The sequence below is a fragment of the Bos javanicus genome, chromosome 18 (assembly GCF_032452875.1).
Source record: "Bos javanicus breed banteng chromosome 18, ARS-OSU_banteng_1.0, whole genome shotgun sequence".
Taxonomy (NCBI): Eukaryota; Metazoa; Chordata; class Mammalia; order Artiodactyla; family Bovidae; genus Bos; species Bos javanicus.
The window spans coordinates 34,373,720-34,396,403 of NC_083885.1; the positions used below are offsets into that span (position 1 = coordinate 34,373,720).

Sequence of the window (22,684 nt, forward strand, 5' to 3'; positions counted from 1 at the left end):
GCATGAGTATCCTCCATCCATTCCTAAGACCTTGGCAAAGTCACACTGACCTTCCAACCTCGTGCCTTGGTGGAGGAGAGTCCTGGTCTAGCACTGGATCTTGGGTTCAAGCCTCAGCTCTGCCACTAATTTGCTGTGTGACCTTGAGCAAGTCCGTTGCCCTCTCTGAGCTTCCTTTTTCCCTATCTTTGAGTTGGCTGAGCTCCCAGGGCAGAGGCTTCAGGGGAGAGGAGAAGAGGTCAATCCTCACTAGTAGAGGCTCCTGTAGATGTGGGGGTGGGGGGCAGGATGTGGGCAAGGCACTCCTCCCTTCCTCCCTAGCAGAAGCAGTCAGGATAAAGTCCATGGGCCACAGTAGCCTCCATTTACTTAGGAATGAGGGCTTCCCAGGCGGCACTAATCTCCTGGAGGAGGGCACAGCCACCCACTCCAGTTTCCAGCCTGGAAAATCCCACAGACAGAGGAGCCTGGTGGGCTATGGTCCGTAGGGTCGCAAAGAGTTGGACACGACTGGAGTCACTTAACACGCACACCGAGGGAGGGATAACTCGCAGGGCAGCAGGGTGGCAGGAGGAAGGTGTGGGGCAGGATCTCTGTTCAGTGTCTCTCTCTGTCCACAGTAGCTCGGTACAACCGCACCAGTTACTTCTATCCCACGTTCTCGGAGAGCTCAGAGCACAGCCACCTGCTCGTGTCCCCCGTGCTGGTGGCGAGCGCGGTCATAGGCGTGGTCATCATCCTCTCCTGCATTACCATCATCGTGGGCAGCATCCGCAGGGACAGGCAAGCCCGGCTCCAGCGCCAGCGCCAGCGCCACCGCCGCCACCACCACCGCCGCCACCGCCGCCGCCGCCGGCGCCATCGAGAATACGAGCAGGGCTACGGTGAGCTGCTGCCCATCCCTGGGCACCCCCAGGCCCCCTGTCCGATTGTCACCCAGGCGGCAGCAGGGAGGTGGTGGCTCTACCGTGGGTGGGACAGGGTGGTCAGGCTGCCTCATAGAGGTCCTGAGTGATCAGGAAGAGCCCAGAGGCACTCACCATAATGCCTCAGTGGCGTGGGAAGCCCAGCTGTCTGCCAAGGATGAGGCTGAAGGTCAAAGAGTGGGTGTAGGGCTTCTCCCCAGCCCCAGCCTTCGTGAGACCAACCTGCCTGTTCCTGCCCTTGAAGCACCAGCCTGACCCTTGAGGAGCACAAGGCTCCTGCCCAGAGCGTGCCCACCTCCCCCCAACAAGGAGCCCAGTACCACCCTCAACCTCTCCCACCCCAGGATGGAGCCAGTCAGGCCCAGGATGGCCAGCCTGCCCACCTCACAGAGCCCGACCCTTGCCCTCTACCCCTCCTGCTCCCCCACCCAAGGCGCCTCCTTCCTGCTCCCTCCCACCTCCGCATCTGCATGCACTCTTCCCTGTGCCTAGAATGCCATTCCCCACCACGTCCCCATCTGACAGAAGCCTGCTTGTCCTTCCAGACCTGGCACCAATGCCTCCTCCTTTTAGAGCCTCTCTGCCCCTCCTCATGCCCTCCTCCCAGGCAGGGGTGATCCCCACTCCAGGACTTCCTGAGCACTGCACCCACCCCCAGCAGTGCCTGACGCTGGGCAGCTGTAGCTCTCCTCGCACTAAGCTCACAGCCCAGCATGGGCCTAGCCCAGAGGGACCTGCTCCACAGCAGAGGAAGTCACTACCCCATCCCATTTTCCCAGCGAGAGCTGTGGTAGCCCATTTTAAAGACCAGGAGCTAGAGGGACTTGTTGAGTGGCTTGAATGTACCCGAGCCTGAGCCTGGGACTTAGAGCTCAGGAGAGAGGGCCAAGGGAATTTCCAAGATTGAGTGGAGAGGTCGACCTTGGCCTTGAGGAAAGAGAGAGGCCTCGGGCAGGCTAGTCTGCCCTGAGTGCGTGGTGGGGCCATGGGGCCAGTGTCACATGAGCAAGCCCCCAGCTCTGACTTCGGAGCAGGTGGGGTGAGTGCAGGCCACCGCCAGGCTGCATCTGGGCTCAGGCCTTTGCTGCCTGATGCTGACTCACTGCAGCCCCGTGGCCCCGTCGCCTTGGAGACCCTGCTGCGGGGCTCCCGCCTCCCTGCCCTCGCCTCTGTTCTCAGCTCTGGCTTTGGCATCTCGTTGGGGCCTCAGCAGGAGGCCTGGAGGTGCTGATGCCCCCATGCCATCCCCCAGCCTTCAGGGGGTACACCAGGGACTGCCAGGAGGCTTGAAAAGAAGCCAGGGGAGAGGGGACACAAGAGCCACCACGCTCCGACGAGCAGCAGCCTCCTGGCCATGGGGGACCCTCTGTCCTTCAGACACCCTCCCTGGCTCCGGTGACTCAGCCTCTCCAGGCTCTCTCCCATCACTCTGGTGGCTTCTTCTCAGACTTGCCGGTAGATTCCTGAGAAGAGGAATCTCAAGGTTCCTCAGAGCCCCACCCTGAGCCCTGGGTCCTCTCAGGAGGACCCACCCCTGCTCAATCTCAGGCACCCTCCAGCTCCGGGCCCCACCCATCCTCCTCACCCGATGCCCCAAGGCTCTTACATCTCAGAGGCACCTCGGACCCAGGGTCCACAGCAGCCTTCATCTCCACTTCTTACCAAGCAGCCTCAGGAAAGTCACTCAGCTCTGTGAGTCATCTATACAATGGGTACATGGGGACCTGCCCCAAAGTTATTGTCAGGTCTAAAATAGCACAGTGCCTGGTTTATGAGTAAGTGCCCAGTTCATGTTAACTATTTTCATTATCTCTCCCCCTTGAGATAACTAATGCTGCAGCCCCTACAGCTGCCAGCCGCTGGCCTGGTGCCCCCAAGGCCTTCTCCATGGAACAAGCACCACGATTGAACTGTAGCCTCTGCTCAGTGCCACGCAATGGCTCCCCGGTGCCCTCGGAGCAAAGTCAGTCCTCCCCTGCCTGCCCTCAGGGCCCTTCTGCAGGCTGGTCAGGTGCAGAGAGAGGCGCCAGTGAATGTTTGAGAATGAGTGAAGGAGTGAGTGAATGAAGGAATGAGTCAGAGAGACTAGGGAAGAAAGAAGGAAGGAAAGAAGGAAGAAGAGAAAGAGAAAGAAATTTGTTCTCTTTCCATAAGATGGAAAGGTCTTGAGTTTGAGCTTTAGGAGATGGATCTGGCCCTCTCTCACTTGCTGGAGGTTTAGAGCAAGTGACTTGACATCTCTGTTTCTTCATCTGCGAGAAGAAGGCACCCACTGTGTCCCTCTCTTAAATCCCTGTGAGGGTGAATAAGATCCTGAGGCTACTGCACAGTGACACTTATGGATGCAAGTTCCTCCTCCCCACTCTCTGGAGCCTGTGTAAGGTTGCTAACCTTGGACTGGGGCTGAATAATGAAAGAGGTATACCTTAACTTGGGTAAATAAGGGAAGAGAGAGATTTGGGTCTCCCTGGACTATCTGAGTGCATGCTGATGAGGGTAGAGGAGAAAGGAATTTGGGAAGTTCAGACTGGGGGAGTGGAGTTTCTTTCCAGCTATTCCTTGAGAGCTCTGCCCACCTGGATGTCTGGGGCTGACCTGAGTCATCACAGGACTGTGGTCTGGGCTAGGTGAATGCCTCAGGGTGGCCTCAGTTTCCCTAAGATGCTCAGCCTGTGGGGGGCCCAAGGAAAGTAACCACAGGGAGACAGAGGTGAAGAGCAGCGTCAGCTCTCAGGCCTGCCCACCAGGAAAGAGCCTCAGTTTTCCCGAGGTCCAGACAGCCCTGGCTGCCCCCTACCCCAGCACACAGTGGACGGGGCCCTGCCCGCCAACACTGGTGGGAATGGGACCCAGCACCGGAGCCCAGGGCCAGCCACTGCAGCTCTTCTGTTCTCACCCAGTCATTTCATGTTTTCCTCTCTCCTCAGCTTCTTCCCCAACTTCTTCCCCAAATTCTCATTCTTCAGCTGGTGACCTAAAAGGAAACAAATCTCATTTCAGCATCTTCTCAGCATGTTATTGGAGTCCTTTTTCCTAGGAGAAGCATAATGTGTGATCACTGTGGAAAACCTTTAAAATACAGAAAACATAAAAAATTAAGGGTTCTGTTCCTGTCCTCCAAACAGAGCCACTGTTTGGAATATTTTCTTCTAAGAGCTTTCGTGATGTCTGTAGATAATCCTGGGATTGTACCCACAGATGGAGTTTTGTATCCAGATTTTTCCACTCACCAATGTGTCAAGAATGGGAAAGAGAGTTTGGGGAATGCAAGGAGCAGTCTTTGGGGTTGTACAGACTATGCGTGAATTCCAGCTGCACACTGTACCAGCTACAGGACCCTGAGCTCCTGGCTATACAATGGGAAGGGCAACCCAACAGTGGTGTTGACCTCAAAGAAAGGTCGCAAGTCTCACCCAAAGCAGACAAGCCCCGCCCACTTCAGGCCCCACCCTCCGAGGGGAGGGGCCACCTGGGAGGCCAGGGCAGTCCGGAGACCTCATGTCTCAGCCATCTTTGTAGCTCCCACGGTCCTCCAGCCTCTGTCAGACCTGTTGGAAACTGGGAGGTGGAGAGCTTCTAGGGTTAGGAGCCAGGACATCCAGTCACCCTGTGGCCCTACCAGTAATTTGCTGTGTGGCCTCTGTCAAGTCACTGATCCTCTCTGAATCCCAGCTGTAGAATGAGAAGACTACTCCGTCGGCATTCCCTAAGCAGTGTTACTAGGTCTAAGAAAATAAGATTCTGTTGGTAGATGCTGCACAAGCACAGTTAAATATGTTTCTCAGCTTCAGGACATTTCAAGAGTCTTTGATGTACTTGTGCGATAAAAACAACAACAGAAGACAGTGTCGTCTGTGAAGTCACCAGGATTCATCATAGAAGCCCCGTTTTCTCCCCGGGAAACCTAAAGGGCGGGAGACCTAACCTCAGAGACCTCTGCAGTCCTCATTCCCCGACACTTCCTCCCCGTTTGTCATGCCCCAGCCCTTCTCCACAGCTCAAAGCATCCTGTTCACACTACAGTCTTCTTTCTCATTTCCCCGCACCCCCACTGCCCTTGACCTGAGCTGTTCTGTTCCCTCTGCCAGGCTTGCCCCTCTTATCGTGGCTGATTTCTAGACAAGATTCAGTTCTGAGAGCCTTTCCTCCAGGAAGCCCTCCCTCACCTCCAGGCTGGGTCAGGCCCTTCTCTGCTCCCACAGCCCTAGTACGACACCTGTCAAAGCTCATGATGTGCTTGCTCACGACCTGGCTGTTCCCAGGACAGGCTGCTCAGCACCCTGGGAGCCCCACCAGGCCCGAGCCAGCTCTGCTTCCTCTCTGTGACCACCCCCAACACACACTCAGCAGAGCACTGGCACTCATGTTCTGGGGCTCACTGAGGGGATGAAGGCAGCTGTGCATGGTGAGGGAGGGGCAGGATAGTGACAGGACTGTGGCCGCAGGCAGACTCCCTGGCGCCAGCCTGAGACCCAGGCCGAATGTCCGTCCATTCCCTGCAGTGTCCGACGGGCACATATACGGCCGCCCGAGCCACAGGATGCGCTACGCCTGCAGCCCCGCCGAGGACTGGCCTCCGCCCTTGGACCTTAGCTCTGATGGGGACGTGGATGCCACGGTGCTCCAAGAGCTGTACCCAGACTCTCCACCCGGGTAAGGAGGCCACGCAGGGGCGGCAGGAGGGCCTGAGAGGGCGGGGCTCCAGACAGGAAGCCCCGCCCCCACAGGGACTGGCAACACCCCAGATGGTACAAAGGCAGAACACATCTGCTCAGTGGGCGCGGCCATCTCCTCACCCTCCTGACCAAGTGAGGTGGGGCGTGACTCAGCAGATGTCACCGAGACACACTCCAAAAGGTGAAAAGAAGAAAAGTTCAGTTGCTTCAGGATGGGTGAGGAGCGAGGTGGAGGGTCCAGGCCCGAGCCCCTTGGTTGTTGTTCAGCTGCCCAGTCCTGTCCGATTCTTTGCGACCCCATGGACTACATCACACCCTGCAGCACACCGAGCTTCCCTGACCTTCACTATCTCCCAGAGTTGGCTGAAATTCATGTGCACTGCACTGGTGATCCATCCAGCCATCTCATCCTCTGTCACCCTTAGTATGAGCCCCTGAAGTCCAGATCACACCCACTGGGACAGGTGTCACTGTCTCCAGTTGCACTCATGCCCACCAGGTGGCCCTGTCTTGGGGGGATTCTCTTCTGGGTCCTGTCCTGGCAGCCACTCTCAGGCACCTTACCCACCACTTAGGACCTGGAAAGAGAAGTCAGGACACCAGCACTTCCCATCCAGGGGACCCCCTTGCACCCTGCACACAGCCCCATCCTCCCCATCACCTTTTTACTCTTTACCACCACCCCCTCCCCAGGGTCACTGGGAGGGATGGACTTTCCCGGAGGATGGGTGATTTTCTGCCCTGTAGCTTCAGGTTCAGAGGGGCCCCCAGGAAGTCCTCCCTAACCCTTGAAGGAGCACTTTGGGGTGACCTGAGACCAAGGAGTGTCTGGCTGCCCCCACCAGTGCTCCCCACACTGGGACCCCCACCTGGAGATGCTAAGGCAGTAGCGGCTGCTGTTCTAAGAGATCTGGGACCCAGCATTCGGTGACTTGGTCACTTGTGTTCACAGGGACACCCAGGCTGAGTCAGGGCCAGAATCCAGGTCTCAGTGTGCTTGGTGCCCCTCCCCAGGGAGTGGAGGGGTCTCACTGGAGTCAGTGGGACTAAGGCCTGGCCTGCTCCACTCCAGGGCAGCCTGTCACTGTGGCTAGGCCTCTAGCCCTGGGCAGGTGGGGCGGGGGAGGAGGGGGGGCGGCCCGCTACCTGCCACTGAGGCCAGCTCACACAGGGCCTGAGGGAGCTTCTTCTCTTGCAGTTACGAGGAGTGTGTGGGACCGGGCGCCACTCAGCTGTACATCCCTACGGATGCCCCGCCCCCCTACTCACTGACCGACTCCTGCCCCGAGCTGGATGTGGGCAATGGCCACAGCCCTGGCCGACACCAGCAGGCGCAGAGGCCGCAGGGCCAGAGTGGCCTCCGCACTGTCTCCATGGACACCCTGCCCCCTTATGAGGCTGTGTGTGGGGCCAGCCCTCCATCAGGCCGGCTGCCACTGCCTGGACCGCAACCAGGCCCGCAGAGTTCCCAGGGCCCGCCCACCCCAACCCAGGCCCCGGCCTTGGGCCCAGAGCAGATCATGTGAGCGACCTGGTGGTCAGGTCCTGCTGGCCCCTCAGGGCTGAATCACATCTTTCAGGCACACAGAGGCGTGTACACACACACACACACACACACGGATGCTCACATGGCACCCCCACATGCACACATATACACACAACTTGGACAGACACACACTGACACACCCATGTGCACACATACATCCAGACATGTCCCTCACGTGTACAGGCGTGCACACCCACACACAGGCCTCCCCCCCCGCCACCAGATACACAATCCCACCTGCGAAGGTTTCATTGCAGACGAAGCTCTCCTGACCTCCAGTCTCCTCCCCAGCCTGCCAGTGATACCCCTGGAGCCAGTGCTAGGAGAAAGAAGGCAGAGAAGGGGCTGGGGTTCACTCTGCCCTCTCCCCAGGCTGTCTGCCCTGCCCTCACTGGAAAGCCTGGACCCCAACGCTGACTCTGCCCCCCAGAAGCTGCTCAGCCACCCCAGGTCAGCTTCCTGCCCAAACTCACCCCCAACCCCCAGGAGGCAGCTGGTCCTCCCAGTTGGTGGGACAGGCCTCAGTGAGGCTCAGCTCCACGCTGTCTCTATGTCCCCACCCCAGGGCAGAAGAGCCACAACACCTGCCACTTATAGAGTGAGGGACACGGGACTGGGGGCCCAGGCACAACCTGGAAACCCTTGCCACACCCTGCCCCATCCCTAGCCCAGCACCCTCCGTCTGGTGGTGGTAGCGGAGTTATCTCCAAAGCCCCCACTCCAAGCCCCAAGTGATGGACAGGGCCCTCAGCGGGCGTGCGGTGGTGGTGGTGGGGTGGTGGTTAGTGGGTCACGGCGGTGCCCATGCCCATTCAACCACTGCCTGGGACTGAGGGGCTTCAAAGAAGATGGGGTGGGGCCTTGCTGGGGACAGGCGCTGAGGCAGAGGAGCAGCCCCTCACTAGGGGCATGCCCTGCCGGCCATTCATGGCCTAAGCTCGAGTGGGCTGGAGACGGACCCCAGGAGCAGTGCTGGCGCTCTAGGTGGGGGCTCAGGGTTGGGAGTTGGGAGCCAGCACCTTCTGGTCTGCCCTCCATGGTGCTGGCGCAAATGAAATCAAGGGGATGTGGGCCCTACTGTGCCACCTCGAGAGGACCAGTGGTTGCATCTCAGCCTTGCTGCTGGGGCTACCGCAGAAAGGAGTACATGGGCCTCGTTGTAAACAGACTTAGACCTTGGCCCCTGAATCCCAGCAATTTCCATCAGAGACCACGCAGGTAACAGAGCTGATGCCTGCAGACCCAGCCTGCACGAGGGTGGCAGCCCAGCGCCCATAAAGAGCATCCCCACCAGCATCACCAGCGGCAGTCCTCCAACCCACCCCGCCTCCCTCCCCACCCTCTCCTTAAACTGCAGCACCCCCAACCAGCCTCTCCCCTACATTTCCATTCCTCCAATAAAGGGCTAAGACAATTTAGTAATCCCTTTCTTAAGAAGAGAGGTGGCGAGGAAGGCAATCGTGAATCTTATTTTCTGTAGAAATAGCATTTCTTCTGGTGCAGAACTGAAAGGAATCCACCCAGAGGTTCTGTAGCATCCTGGCGCCCCTGACTCTGCCCGGGGAAGGGACCTTGTTTACACGCAGTTCTGTCCACCTTTGTGGTGTACTGTTTTCTAGGCAAAAAAATAATCTCTTGTCTGTTGTACTGTATAGCTTTTAAAATGCACTCCAGGGCTGAGGTTCTTTTAAGAAACACATCTTGCTTCTGCAACCCTAGAGAGTGCCGGTGTTGGGGGGGAGATAAAAACCCCCACATGCTCATCAGTGTTGAAGGGATGGAGCCAAGCAGCTTTTCTTGTCCCTGGATTAAGCGCTAAATAAGCAACAATGTATCTTTTCTGTGTTCAAAATAAATATATCAATAAAAAATGTTGTAAGAAGTAACCTGAATAAGGAGCCCATGGTGGGGTTGGCACCATCTGACACTTGTAAGGAAAGGGTTAAATCAGCAAACTGAAAATATGTTACTTTTCTCAAAGTCAGCAGTCACTGAAACCTTGTTATTCTTCTAGGACAGGGACATTTTGGGTAGTCAGTGATTTACACCAGTTACTTTGTTGTTGTTGTTTAGTTGGTTAAGTTGTATCTGACTCTTGGCCACCGGAGGACCAGCAGCCTGCCAAGCCCCTCTGTCCATGGGATTTTCCAGAAAGGAATCCTGGAGTGGGTTGCCATGTCCTCCTCCAGGGGATCTTCCCTGAACCAAGGATTGAATCCACATTTCCTGCTTAGCAAGTAGATTCTTAGTGGATTCTTTAGCCACCTGGGAAGCCGTAATTTTTTTTTAAACCTCTCTAAAACATGGCATCGATTCTCCAAGACTTGGCCAGTGTAACTGCCACCAAGACAAGCCATAAATTTGCAGGACTTGACTCCAGGAACACCAGAAGACTGGCATTTCACTCCACACTCGGACAGCTTTGACTATCAGGAAGCAGTGGGGAAGGTGTGGGGGAGGAAATCAGGCTGAAATGACTGAAGTAAGTCATTTTCTCCCCCTCTGCAGAAATTCTTTTGTCTCTGCTTTCTATAAGACTTTGGCTTTGGTTGTTGATCCCTTGTCTGATAGGTACCCTTTCTCTGTCAATCTTCCCTCCTACTGGAATTCAGGTAGAGTCCATGAGCATAGTCCTAAACCCCTAAGTGCCCTGAAAGTGGGGTGTGATCCTGAAGGACGGTACAGCCCTGTTCTGGGTCCCACTGCAAGCCCACACTGCCACCTGCTGGCTGCCTTCCACCACTGTTCAAAGCCAGTGAGCCCCTGAAAGACGCAAATTCCCTTCTCCCAGTTTCTAACCCACTGCCTGCAGACACTCATAGTTGTAACGGAACTTGTTTTGGTCCTGGTCTTGTCCTCCACCCTCGGGATGTTCCGTGAGGTTTAAACCGTTCAAGCATTCCATGTACAGGAATCATTCCTGCCGCCCCCCTCCCCACCCCAACCCCGCAGCACCTCTCTAGGCACAGCCAGATAGCTCAGCACCTCTCATGGTATACAAAATAACCACTCCCCTGTCCTAAACACCACGGTGCACAGCTCAGGTGCCACCTCTGTACTCTGAGGCCCCTTCTGGGAACGAATATGGCAGCCTTCATGGTGGTGCTGCCCAGCTCACCTGGTACCCATGGCAATTCCAACTGGAACGACCCCACACCCATGCTGCTGCTGCTGCTGCTGCTAAGTCGCTTCAGTCGTGTCCAACTCTGTGCGACCCCATAGACAGCAGCCCACCAGGCTCCCCCATCTCTGGGATTCTCCAGGCAAAAACACTGGAGTGGGTTGCCATTTTCTTCTCCAATGCATGAAAGTGAAAAGTGAAAGTGAAGTCACTCAGTCGTGTCCGACTCTTAGCGACCCCATGGACTGCAGCCTACCAGGCTCCTCCGTCCATGGGATTTTCCAGGCAAGAGTACTGGAGTGGGGTGCCATTGCCTTCTCCGCCCCACACCCATACCCTGTTCCAAAAGCAAACAAACTCAGGATCCCACAGCCCCCCCAGGGGCTATCAAGCTCAGTGTTCTCCACCTCCTCCATTCGCAACATGTCTTGTGTCCACTCTGACACACTATGGCGTGTTCACCTATGACGCCACATCCAAGTTCCTCACACTCCTAGGAGACTGGATGCCTCTCTCTGCCAGGGGGCCCTGAGGGGTTGGGCCCACATGAGCACTGGGCAGTGGGGCTCATCCAGGCCCCAAGAAGATGGGAAGTGAAGCTAAATTCCCAGGACGGTGGGACGGGAGGAGGGGCAGGACCAGCCCTGGGACAGGATGGGGGTGCAAGAGGTTGATGAGGAAGGTGACCCCAGGAACAGCACCAGGGAGTGGAAAGTGAAACTGGGAAGGGTGGAAAGTGCAGGCAGGGTGTTGTCGAGCTGGTCTCCGCTGTGGGCAACTGCGCTCCGTCCCCCTGGCAACTCCGAGAGCCAGAGTGGAGCTTGCCTCAGGGTTAGTCAGCCAATGGGGAGGGAGGTGGATTAATCACACACGGCTCTCAGATTCTCAAGGATCATTGTCTGAGGCTGCCCTTCAGCCAAGCTGCTCCACCTTGCGCAGCTGAGCAGCTCCTCTGGCCCAGGTCTTCAGACTGGAGACCTTCAGCTGGGGCCATCATCCTGGTCTGCGTGGGCTGCCACCGGGCCATCAAGCATGGGCACAGTGCCCTCCACGTCCTCCAGATGGGCATACGGGAGCAGCAGGAATCCCTTGAGAGAGGGAGGAACAGGGCGGATACCAAGCACGGTCGACCACAGTGGCCCCTTGGGACACCCGCTAGCTTGCACCAGCCAAGCCCACCCATGTATGCATACACAGGGGTCTCTCATATCAACTTCCTAGAGATTCTCAGGCACACATTTGTGTGCAGCATCACTCAGTTCACACTACCTGCAGCACACACAGCTCACACACACACACTGTGCCCCTCACACTCAGAGCTCACACACCCAGAGGTCCCACCCCCAGGCCACCCACACTCACGCTCAGGTATCACCATCAGTGTCCCCCAAAGACTGACCAGGCTGGGGACACAAGCGGTGGAAGGACCCACAGCGTCATCACCCGAGAGAGCGAATGCCCCATCCAGGGTTTGGCTCTGCTGACCTCACAGGGCTCCTCCCCAAGCCCAGGTGAGCTCTCGATTGGGACCAATTGCCTGGGGCAGGCCTGGTGTTTCTGGGCTGGGGGGCTGAGCACAGGGGTTGCAGCCCACCTGTGCCTGTTCAGCATCTCTTCAAGGACTCCCAGGTCTGCAGGCCTCAGGCCCTGAGGTCACAGCCTCAGCCAGACCACAACAAAGCATCCATCCAGCCTGCCTCCTGGGACCTTTGAGCCAGTCCCTGTCCTTTCGGTCTCAGGGCCCACGCCCCACCAGCCTACCCTAAGTCAGAGCAGAATGTCAAACCTCCACTAGCACTCTCCCACCCATGCTGACCTACGTCTCCTACCCAGAAGGATGATCAGATGTGACCTGGGCCAGTTACCTAATCTCGCCGAGGTTCAGGATCGGTGAACTAATGTGTGTCGGAGACTAGCATCCCCACCAGTGGACCTCAGATGATGGATTCAGACCAGCCGAGAGACCCATTCCCAAGTACCCTCCCATTGGGAAGTAAGTTCCTAATGGGAGGGGTAGGAATGCTCTGGCCACTGAGCTCAGAAAAGGTGGCAGGAGAGCTGGGGGCTGGGAGCAACAAGACCCTGGGTGCGGGCAGCCCAGGTCTGAGGCTGCTCTGAGGCCAAGCACCCAGCAGATCAGATGCCCTTCCTGGTTACTGGAGGGGCAGGAGGCCAGCAGAGCCTCCCAGAAAGCCAACAATGGTCAAGAACCAGCTTTTCCTCAGCTGTGTGACTACCAGGTCACAGCCAGTTCATGTAGAGCCACCACACCTTCCAACAGGCTCTCCAGACAGCGAGCCACTGAGGCCAGGCTCCCATCTGCCTCGGAAGCTACAACCCTCCCCGTCCCTGCCCCAGGCCAGTGTGGAAGGACATGGGCCTCTGGCAGTACTACCCCAAGCACCAGGAGAGAGCCTTGAAAGGACCCAGGGCCTGAGAAGTCAGGGAACAGCACACAGGTTGCCCCTCCTGGGAACTCACACCCCTTAGGAAAGGTCCTGATGCCAAGAAGCCAGGGGATCTTATTTAGTCCAGCAGTTCCCAAATGCATTTGGCCACAGGAAATTTTCACTCATGGGAGATAGATTAAGAGCACCCAGACAAGTGCTCTTCCGTGGAGCACACTTTGAGAAATGCAGACCCATGTGGAAGGAAGGAGTGAGTCACCGAGCGACTGAATGAATGAGTGAATCATCACTGAATTAAGAAGTAGGTGAATGGAAGAAAGGAAGGAAGGGAGGGAAAAAGGGGGAGGGAAGGAGGGAGGGGAGGGAAGGAGAGAAGGGATGAACGCTAGATGAGAGTGCATAGGTGACTGGTCCATCTCAACCCCCTCAAAAACCTGTGCCTGATTCAACCTCTGGGTCTAAGTAGTTTCTGTGGGAGGTGATCCCAGGAAGCACAGTGAAGGAACCGGGAACTAAGACAAGGGAGGGAGCTGAATCAACAGGGACGAACTTATGAGGAGGTTGTTGCTGTAGACAACTGGGGTGGTCCCACGGGGGACCCTCTCAGAGACAGGGTAGAACATACCTCAGAACCATCCCACCCATGGGATGCACCCACAAAGCCTCCTTGCTTGGCTGCAGCCCTGGCCAGCTCCAGGATGAGGAGTACCGACAGATGGCACAAGGCCCTGCTTTCTCTTTTGCTAACACAACTTCCTCCTGGGCTTCCTGATTGAGCCGTGGGGCGGGACAGAGGCAGGCCGGCCTAGGCGGCCACGGGACTCTGGTCTGCATTCAACTCCTCACAGCCGCCATGAGCTGGCCCAGGGCCCCAGGCCCCAGAGAGGACACTCCTGAGACCCTTCTAGAAGACCTCATCAGTTTCTACCTGGAGGGGGCAGGAGAGGGCCGGCTCCGGGTCTGCAGGCAAGCTACTCTCACCAGCAGGGCCCAGCAGCTGCTGGACACAGGGCCCCCTCTTCAACTCTACCTGCCTGAGGAGGTGGCCCCTGACTCGGGGGCTCCCTGCTTTGCCCAGCATATCGACCACAAACTGGTGCGGGCACTGGAGTTCCTGGAATTGGTCTCTATCCACCTGCTCCTGTTTCCCTGGAGGAAGGAAATCAGGTCCCTGAAGGTAGGTGTCGCCACTACCCTGGGAGAGAGGGTCTTGGGGAGGGGCCAGGGCCCTGCCTCGGGGTTGGGGAGGAAACAATGTGTCTGTCATGCCCACTGACATTGGTCCCATTTTACAGTTGGGGAAACTGAGGGCTAAAGAGTTTAATACCACTGATGTGTAGTCTGAGTTGCTTCAGTTGTGACCAACTCTTTTCCATCCTCCGGCCCTGAGCCCACCAGCCTTCTCTGTCCATGGGATTCTCCAGGCAAGGATACTGGAGTCGGTGCCCATTTCCTTCTCCAGGGGATCTTCCCAACCCAGGGATCGAACCTTGAGTCTCTGATGCCTCCTGCATTGGCAGGCAGGTTCCTTACCACTAGCGCCACCTGGAAACTGCTCTGTGGTCACCAGCTAATACACAGCCCAGACGGGACTCAGACTCAGTGCCACTCCAAACCACCAGGCTCTCCTGCTTCTCTAAAGAACAGGCAACAAGGAGGCCACAGGAAGCCAGGCAAAGACCTGTGCTGTGGAAAGCCACTGGAAAGCTTTGGTCGCTTCTGGCTCCAGGCCAGGGCACCGGCTGGCTCCTTCTTCTGCTGAGTGGCTTGAGACAAAAGTCCTGCCTCTGGGCCTCGGTGTGTCCTTCTGTAAAATGGGACCGGGGTAGCATGCCTGTGGGCCAGGTTTCCTTATGGCCCCATGCCCTGGCCCTCCTGCTTCTCAGGAGCCTCCGTGCCAGTCTTTGGTCCTTCCCCTCACAGCCACTCTGCTCTTGAGTGTGCCACCCTAACGAGCACCCCTGTTTGTTCCAGACATACACGGGGAGCTTTGCCTACTGGGTGCGGCCTGTGCTTTCAGAACACACCCTGCACACCCTCCTGGGCCGGCTAGGCTATATGGCCACCTCCGAGGTCGAGTTTTCCCTGGTCCAGGCTATCAGCGAGGAGGACATCAAACAGATGGTGTTTGAGATCTTCCTGACAAGAGTCGCATGTGAGGCCGTTCTCAGGACCCCGGGCAGGCAGCTCCTCGGGCCAGGCAGAGAGAGAGTGGCGGGGCCCCACCATGGACCTGGCTCAGAGACGGGGCTGCAGGAGGCCCTGTGGGAGGCCCAGCCTGGCCTGGATCCCTCAGCAGGGGTGGGAGCCAAGAGCGCCCTGGCCGAACACCCTGATGCTCGCTGCTCTCTGCCTGTGACCTTGAACCAGCCTGAGGTCTCAACAGCCCCCCATGGACTCCTGACTGGCCCCCTGGCCCCCTTGGGCTCCCTGCGCCATGCCAGCACATGCTCCGACAGTGAGGAGTTCCTGACCTGCTACAGCGACCTCGCGCTGCACCGGACACCCTTGCTCCCCTGGGACCAGCCCTGGAGCAGCCTGGAAGGGAAGCAACTCCAGGGCCCAGGCCCTGGGCCCAGCCCAGCGCCGGGGGAGGTGGCCGCCGCCTCAGGTAGCAGTGGTGAGCAGCCCTGGGTCCCCGACGGGGCTTCTGAGTGTAAAGGGGCCATCGTCCCCAGCCAGCTCCGGCAGAGGCCCAGGTCCTGTCTGTCAGAGAATTCCTTGGCCCCAAAGCCAGATGCTCTGCCAGATCCAGCTGCCCTTGGCATGGACACTGAGCCTCCAAGCACTTCCTCGGAGATGGAAGAGCTCTGTGAGCACTTCACCCACCTCCTCAGAACCTCAACTCCAGCGGGCTATCTGAGGGACATCCCTAGTCCCAGGGTTGAGGAGGAGGGACAATCGGAGCCTCTCGTGGGGCCAGAGCCAGCCAGCAAAGGCGGCAGCCCAGACGGTAAAGTTGCTCTGCTCTGGAGGTCTCCGCAGGCCTCCACTTCATGGACAAGAGCCCCCAGTGCTTACTACGTCCCCCTTAAGGGGCTGGAGGAGCCAGTTCCCACACGGAGATCCTACACAAGCCATAGCTGAGCATGTCACTCCGACTTGAAGAAATGATGGGTCTGGAACCACAGTGGGGACACCAGCTAAATCCCCAGCATGTCAGCCACGAGGACATGTCAGCCTGCTCATCCCAGCTGGCCTCAGGTACTAGCCCTGCCACCTACAGACTATGTGACTCTGGGCCACTCCCCCCACCTCTCTGAGCCATGCTTCCTTGTCTGCAAAGTGGAGGTGAGGTCAGATCTGCCTCACAGGGAGCTGAGACGGGTTAGGAGGTGTGTGCACACTGCCGACCTCAGAAGTGGGGGCGCTTCCTGTGCCCTTCACATCCCAGCTCAGCATGTGACCTTGGGAGCACCATCACCCTTCATCTCTGACCAGCAGCCTCCCTTGGCATCCTTCAGGCACCTGTCACAGGGAAGATTATATGACAGCTGTGTAGACAAGCAGACATGTAAACCACCCTCCATCTGTTCAGTGTCGTCTGTCAGCCACCCTCTTCTCTAACTTCAGCTAACTTCTGGTTGACAGAGAGCAAGGCCACAGTTGGGAGCCCAGGATGAGCTCACAGGCCTGCTGTGCATCCAGGGTTGGGGGCTCCATCACCCAGGCTGTGAGGAGTGGGGGTGCCCCTCCACCAGCCTTTCCTGCCCTGACATATGCATGCATACATGCACACAAGTGGGTGCATCCAGGCACGTGTCCACACATGCACATGGGCATTCCTCACGGTGGCCCAAGAGACAGTGGTCTCCCTCTCCAGCCGAGAGCCTCTCTATGGAGGGGCAGGTGGCACCCACCCAGGACCCGCCCCTTGGCTTTGCTTCTGTCCAGCGGGGAGGACGACACCTACCCCTGAGAGTGGTGGTGAACAGGAAAGTTTACTAATAAAGGGGGTGCTAAAGGCCCCTTCTGGGCTCCCCAAGTGGCTCAGTGGTAAAGAATCTGCCTGCCAATGCAGGAAATGTGAGTTCAATCCCTGGGTCAGGAAGATCCCCTGGAGGAGGGCATGCCAACCACTCCAGTATTATTGCCTGGAGAATCTTATGGACAGAGGAGCCTGGCGGGCTGCAGGCCACGGGGATCACGTAGAGTTGAACACAACTAAGTGACTGACCATACATGCAAAGGCCCCTTCTGGGTATACAGCAGGTGCTTAATAAATGTTGGTGCCTGCCTTGTTGTCCCCAGAGCCGAGCATATGACTCTACCATTTTCAGTCCCCAAATCAAGGGGGACCACAGGAGGGAAGGATTTAAGGAACACTGGCCCCAGCTCCCTCCCAACCCCATAGCTGGTCAGGCCCTACACAGACTTTGAGACAAATCAGAAAGCAGTCTGCACTGGGGGAAAAGAGGCATACTGGTCAGGGATCCATCCATCCATCCTTCCTCCACGCCACTCATGCCAATTACTCTGCATAGCACCCAGCCGTCAACACCCAAACTGGTGAGCTGTCAGTGTCTGGAGCCAGTGGAGGTGAGACTGGTGGTTTTGGAGCAGACCCCAGCCATAAGCCTCCATCCTAGGGAAGAAGAACATCAGGGCCAGGCTGGGAACAGGCTGGGCTGGACACAAAGAGGATCAGGAACCTCAGGAGAAGGGATGGGGCGGGAGCAGGGATGGACCCGGGAACCACAGCCACCAGGGCACCCAGTCCTGGGTCTGATTCACAGCCCCTGTCCATTTTCTCTTCATTATTTTCTGATTATTAACATAATAAATAGGCTCAGTCCCAAACCACAGCAGAACTTTTGCTCTCTCCACAGGCTCCTGCCCCCAGTATTCCCCACTTACTGGAAAGCTGAAGCCCAAGGTAGACATCCTTCTCGATTTCTCTCTTTCTCACATCTTTCATCCAACAATAGTTCTGTCACAACAAGAACCACATCTGACCACATCCCTCCTCCTTCCACAGAAGGCTGATCCCCTGACTGAGCTACCAAGGCCTCCCACTAAGATCCCTGGAGGACACCAGTCCCCTCCCTGGTCTCCCAGCTGCCACCCTCATCCCCTGCAGTCAGCTCCATCCAGCTGCTGAGGATTCTGCGAAAACCTAGATTCCATCATGACCCTCGGGTGTTCCACTCCTTCCCGGGGCTCCCAAGGCCATACCAAGCCCCATAGGCAGGGCACGTCCTACCCTTCTGACATCCTCTCATGCCCCTCACAACCCCCTGCAGCCGAGCTACCCAGACTTCTACTGGGCTCTTGAACAAGCTAAACCCACCCCTACCTCACAGCCTCTGTGAAGACTGTTCCCTCTGCCCTCTCCCCACTGCACGCTGCTTCCCATCTTCTCTTTCTTGTTGGTCACATCTCACCTTATACGTCACCTTCTCATGAAGGCCTTCCCTGGCCACCAATCACATCAGCTTAGTTCAGTTTTCTGCACAAAGGTATCTTTAGTGTATTTATTCACTTTCCCTTTCATGCAGTAGGATATAAACTCCATGAGGGAGACACTTGTCTCATTCACCGGTGTTTCCAAGTCTCCAACAAATGAAACCATCAAATGGGTAGAAAACACAGAGAAGACGGATGAATGTGAAAACAAAAGCAAAAATGACCATAATCTCCACCGTTTGAAGATGCCCAATGTCACGCTGTGGATGCACTTCCTTTCAGTCTGTTTTTCTACACATGCGTATATTAAAACTGGGGGATTATAATGTTTATAGTAGTGTTCTGTTTACATTTCCCGTGAAAGGAGTCATTTTAAGGTAATTTTAGACTTAGAAAAAAGTTGCAAAATAGCACAAAGAATTTCCTTCTCTCCCTCACCTGGCTCCCCCTGAAACTGTCATTGTACATAACTACAGTATGAGCCTCAAGAACAGGAAATTGATGTTGATACAATTATTATCAAACTATGTTGTTGTTTAGTCACTAAGTCATGTCCAACTCTTTTGCGACTCCCTGGACTATAGACAGCCAGGCTCCTCTGTGCATGGAATTTTCTAGGCAAGAATACTGGAGTGAGTTGCCATTTCCTTCTCCAGGGGATCTTCTCAACTTAGATCCAGCCTGTACTGCTTGTGTCTCCTTCACTGGCAGGTGGATTCTTTACCACTGAGCCAAACTCTATTTAAATTACACCAGTTTTCCCATTAATATCCTTCTCTATTCCAGGATCCTCTCCAGGATCCCACATGACATTTGTGAGTTTTCATCCCCTCCAATCTGTAATAGTTGCTCAGTCTTTTTCTTGTCTTTGATGATCTTACACTTTTGATCAGAACTGCATACCATTCAGTTATTTTGTTGAATGTCCCTCAGTTTGTCTGGTGTGTTTGTGGCTGGAGTGAGGTTAGACATTTGGGCAGGAATACCACCATTAAAAAAAAGGATGCTGTGTCCTCCGTGCATCTTATCAAAGGACTATGATGTCCGTAGATCTTGTTACTGGAGATATTTACCTGCTCATCCCTGGAATAAACCACTAGGATCTCTGGTTCCTTATATTAGAGAACGATGTTCACAGACCACGATCTAAGTGCCCGGTCTTCACATTGTTACTGGGTGTCACTGCCTCTAAGCCCACTCACGGGACAGAGATAGGAAGCACACGTATGTATACTAACCCATGCATATGCACACACAGCTATATTTCCATATCTAGCTATATATAATTTTAATCATGGGTTCACACTGAGACCTCTGATTCTAATCCAGTACCACAGGGTTTATTCTACCCTTCCTCTTATTTATAGACATATCTTTCTCTAACAGTGAGAAACACAGCTCTCAGAATCTACAGCTTATTTGTTTTAGTCTACCGAGTCTACTAAATTGATCCTAGTATAGTTTCAGAATTGCTAAATATATCCCTATGAGAAATACTTCTAATAACTGTATTTCAGCACTTACGTGAAGTAACTTTTACCTTTACTCCTTTTGTGTCCAACCTAGATACAGTTTTCCAGAGTTACTTCAGCTAGTTCTTCCCAGCACCTTCAGTGTGGTCAGCACTCGCTTGTGCTTGATCTGTGTTTTCCACCTTCCATTCCCGCTATGTCCTAGTCAGCTGTTTATTTGGGGTGGGGTGGTATGTGAGACATTACTATGGTTCTCAAGTCAGAGTTACCCAAAATGGTTTATTCACTGAGTACATTCCCCTCTCATCCAAGCAACCCTGAACCCATTCAATTTTCCTTCTTCCAGGCTTTTCCCACTAATCTGCTTATTTTCTGGATTATCTTTCCTGTCCGCCCTATACATCTGTGTATTTTCCTTAGGCTAGCATACTCTAGATACTCATTTGGACACTACTTTCTTCCCTGAACAGTATGTCCTGGAAATCTGTGTCATATCTGTTCAGAGAGACCCTTCTCATTCTACTTCACAGCTGCATGCTGCTCCACTGTATGGATGTACCATGCTTTATTTAACCACTCTCTTCTATATGAGTCTTTCGGTTGTCTTCAATATTCTGCACTTACAATGTTGCAGTAAATAACCTTGAGCATATATTTTTTCACGTCCTAGAAGTAGGGTTGCTGGATCACAATCAAGATGTAGATACATATGTAGTTTGTCAGGTGTTGTCAAAATTTCCCTCTAGAAGGGTTGTACAAACTTGCATACTCACCAGTAATGTATGAGTGTTTCCCCACAGCCTCAACAACAGAACGTGTTGAGATGTGTATTTTTTTTTTTCTGCCAGTCTAGTAAGTATCTCGGTATTCTTTTAATTGCTGTCTTAGTCTGTTCAGGCTGCTATAACAAAATACCAAAGGCCGAGGGCCTTAGAAACAACAGACATTTAAATCTCAGGGTTCTGGGAGGCTGGAAGCCCAAGATCATGGTGCCAGCATGGCTGGGTTCTGGTGAAGGTCCTCTTCCGGACTGCAGATTGCCTATGACCCCCTGTTCCCTCGTATGGTGGAAGGGGCTTGGGACCTCTGTGGGGGTCTCTTACCAGAGCACTAATCCCAACTGAGAGGGGTCCACCTTCATGACCTAGTCATCCTGCTCCTAAAGTCCCTCTTCCTCACACCATCACCTTAGACATTAGGTTTTCAACATATGAATTTGGGGGAGACACGAATATTTAGACCATAGCATCCATATTTCTCTGAGTGAATTTGAGTATTTTTCCTACCTTTCAGTGCCATTTTAATATTTTTGTAAATTGTCTGTTTGGATAGTTTTCTCATTTTTCTATTGGAGTTTTGGTTCTTTGTCTATTTTTAAGAATTCTTCAAGAATATTAATCCTTTGTGATACATGTTTTGAATATCTTCTCCCATGTCGTCAGATGTCTTTTGACTGTTTTCTCATGGCTTTTGTCATATACATTTTTTAGCCAGATTTATCAATCTTATTATTGCTGGATTTGGAATCATAGTTACAAAGTTCTCCTACCTTGAGGTTTCAAAGAATTCATTCTTATAGTATGTGCATGGTTTCATTTTTTTACACGTAGAGCCCTAAACCACTTGCAGTTTATTCTTGGGTATGGTGTAACATATGAATCATCTTTTTACAAATGATGACTCAGTCATCTCAGCACCGTTTATTTAAAAATCCATCTTTACCCCCAATAATCACTGAGATGCCACCTGTATCACGTACTTACATCTACTTCTGGGCTTCCTATTCTATCCCACAGGTCTATTCATGCACCAGTACCACACTGTTTTAATTATAGACGTTTTATAGTATGTTTCAACATCTAGATCCCCAAGGGTAAGATTTATTTAAAACTTAGCACTTGCCCATGCTCTGGGCCCCTTCCACACATCAGGCCAGTTATCCTCTCAACACTAGAAGTGAGCAATGCTCCCATTTAACAGATAAGATAAACCAGCACTCACAAGAGATTCAGTGACACGTCAAGTTTTCATGGGAATTCCTGGAGGTCCACTTCTAGAAAACCTGAAGCTACGAGAAGTGGTCCCCAAAGCGTGCTTCCTGACCAGCAGCCTCATCATCACCTCGATAGCCATTAAATTCTCAGGCACATCCCACATCTGCTGTATTAGAAACTCTGGGGGCAGGCCCTGCAGACCATGCCTTAACATGCCCATCAGAGGATTCAGACGGCCTAGAGAACCAGGAGCTATAGCATCTCAAAGGGCCCAGAACTGGGAGTCATCAGCAGCTGCAGGTACCCTAAAACAGCGCTTACCGACATGCGTTCCAAGGGACACTCACACCTGGAAGTTAATAACCCCCTAAACGAGGGGTTCTACTGTCAAATGAGTCTGAGAGTCCCTGACTAAAGCAAATTTCAGAAGGCATTTTTATTTCAAGACTTCCTGACTTTACCTAGGCTAACGTACTTTGGGCAGCTCAGAGAGTACCCAGATGGTGAATCTCAAATTTGCTGGACTACAAAACCCTCTTTTCCCAGAGTACCTATTACTATGACCCCAGACACATGTGTTCCGTGAACCTGTCTTGGAGAAGAAAAAGCCAAAAGATGCAAAAATTCAAGAGGACAGCATTAAGTGCTAATACCCATTCTGATCCCACAAGCTTGGCTTTCTCCTAGCTTCTGTTTAACAACAGCTTTGGCCAAGTTCACCATCTTATGGAAACTAGAGGAACACAGAGTTTACCCCAGCCTCCGGGGGGCCACGGGGTTGGGGTTATTAAGAAAAAAAATTGTGTTCATTGACCCTGGCCTTTGGTAAGTGAGTAGTCCACTGCCGAAGCCCACTGGGTGCAATATAATTGTTGTTAGATTCTTAACGGTGGAGGCCTGACATTTCCAAGAGCTTGTCCATTATTTTAATAACTGTTAACTCTTCAGGGTGCAGAGGCCAAGGGAACAAGTGTTACTCGTTCCGCAGATAATATAAGCATTTGACGTGAGCTCCCCCACCTGGCTCCAGGAAAACAAGGGTGATGCAGATTCGATAGCACCCAAGGGTAGACAGGTTTTGAAAACACCTTCTACCTGCTCTCAGAGCAATAAATACCTCAATCCTGCCTTCCCC

At 54.2% G+C, this 22,684-nt stretch overlaps 3 protein-coding genes across 6 annotated transcripts in view; 2 read left to right on the forward strand and 1 right to left on the reverse strand.

Annotated features, from left to right (window-relative positions):
• Positions 1-9,042, forward strand: part of BEAN1 (brain expressed associated with NEDD4 1) — a 29,840-nt gene extending 20,798 nt beyond the window's left edge. Inside the window, exons 2-4 of one of the 2 annotated variants that reach the window (XM_061387433.1) lie at positions 624-884; positions 5,429-5,579; positions 6,801-9,042. In XM_061387433.1, coding sequence (XP_061243417.1) covers positions 624-884; positions 5,429-5,579; positions 6,801-7,128 — 740 coding nt within the window. In that variant the 3' untranslated portion in view covers positions 7,129-9,042. Of the gene's footprint in view, positions 1-620; positions 885-5,428; positions 5,580-6,800 lie in introns of both variants that reach the window. The other variant, XM_061387432.1, reaches the window with a different exon arrangement.
• TK2 (thymidine kinase 2) overlaps positions 1-22,684 on the reverse strand; it is a 75,049-nt gene that overhangs the window by 25,612 nt on the left and 26,753 nt on the right. The window contains exon 8 of one of the 2 annotated variants that reach the window (XM_061387421.1): positions 3,823-3,900. In XM_061387421.1, coding sequence (XP_061243405.1) covers positions 3,827-3,900 — 74 coding nt within the window. In that variant the 3' untranslated portion in view covers positions 3,823-3,826. Of the gene's footprint in view, positions 1-3,819; positions 3,901-22,684 lie in introns of those variants that run through there. The other variant, XM_061387419.1, reaches the window with a different exon arrangement.
• Positions 13,456-20,869, forward strand: LOC133230261 (uncharacterized). Of its 2 annotated transcripts, XR_009730804.1 has the most exons (3): positions 13,456-13,854; positions 14,652-17,553; positions 18,176-20,869. XR_009730804.1 is itself a non-coding variant. In XM_061387414.1 (2 exons), exons 1-2 carry the CDS (start codon positions 13,531-13,533, stop codon positions 15,762-15,764), a joined length of 1,437 nt encoding a protein of 478 aa, XP_061243398.1. In that variant the 5' UTR covers positions 13,456-13,530; the 3' UTR covers positions 15,765-20,862. The 2 variants fall into 2 exon arrangements, 1 of the variants encoding a protein (XP_061243398.1); XM_061387414.1 differs by having other exon boundaries at positions 14,652-20,862.

What these genes read in the sequence shown, in the direction of transcription:
- LOC133230261 (XM_061387414.1), top strand. Translation starts at nt 13,531, where the DNA reads ATGAGCTGGCCCAGGGCCCCAGGCCCCAGAGAGGACACTCCTGAGACC. An exon ending in AGGAAATCAGGTCCCTGAAG is followed by an intron (nt 13,855 to 14,651) that starts GTAGGTGTCGCC and finishes TGTTTGTTCCAG; the next exon opens with ACATACACGGGGAGCTTTGC.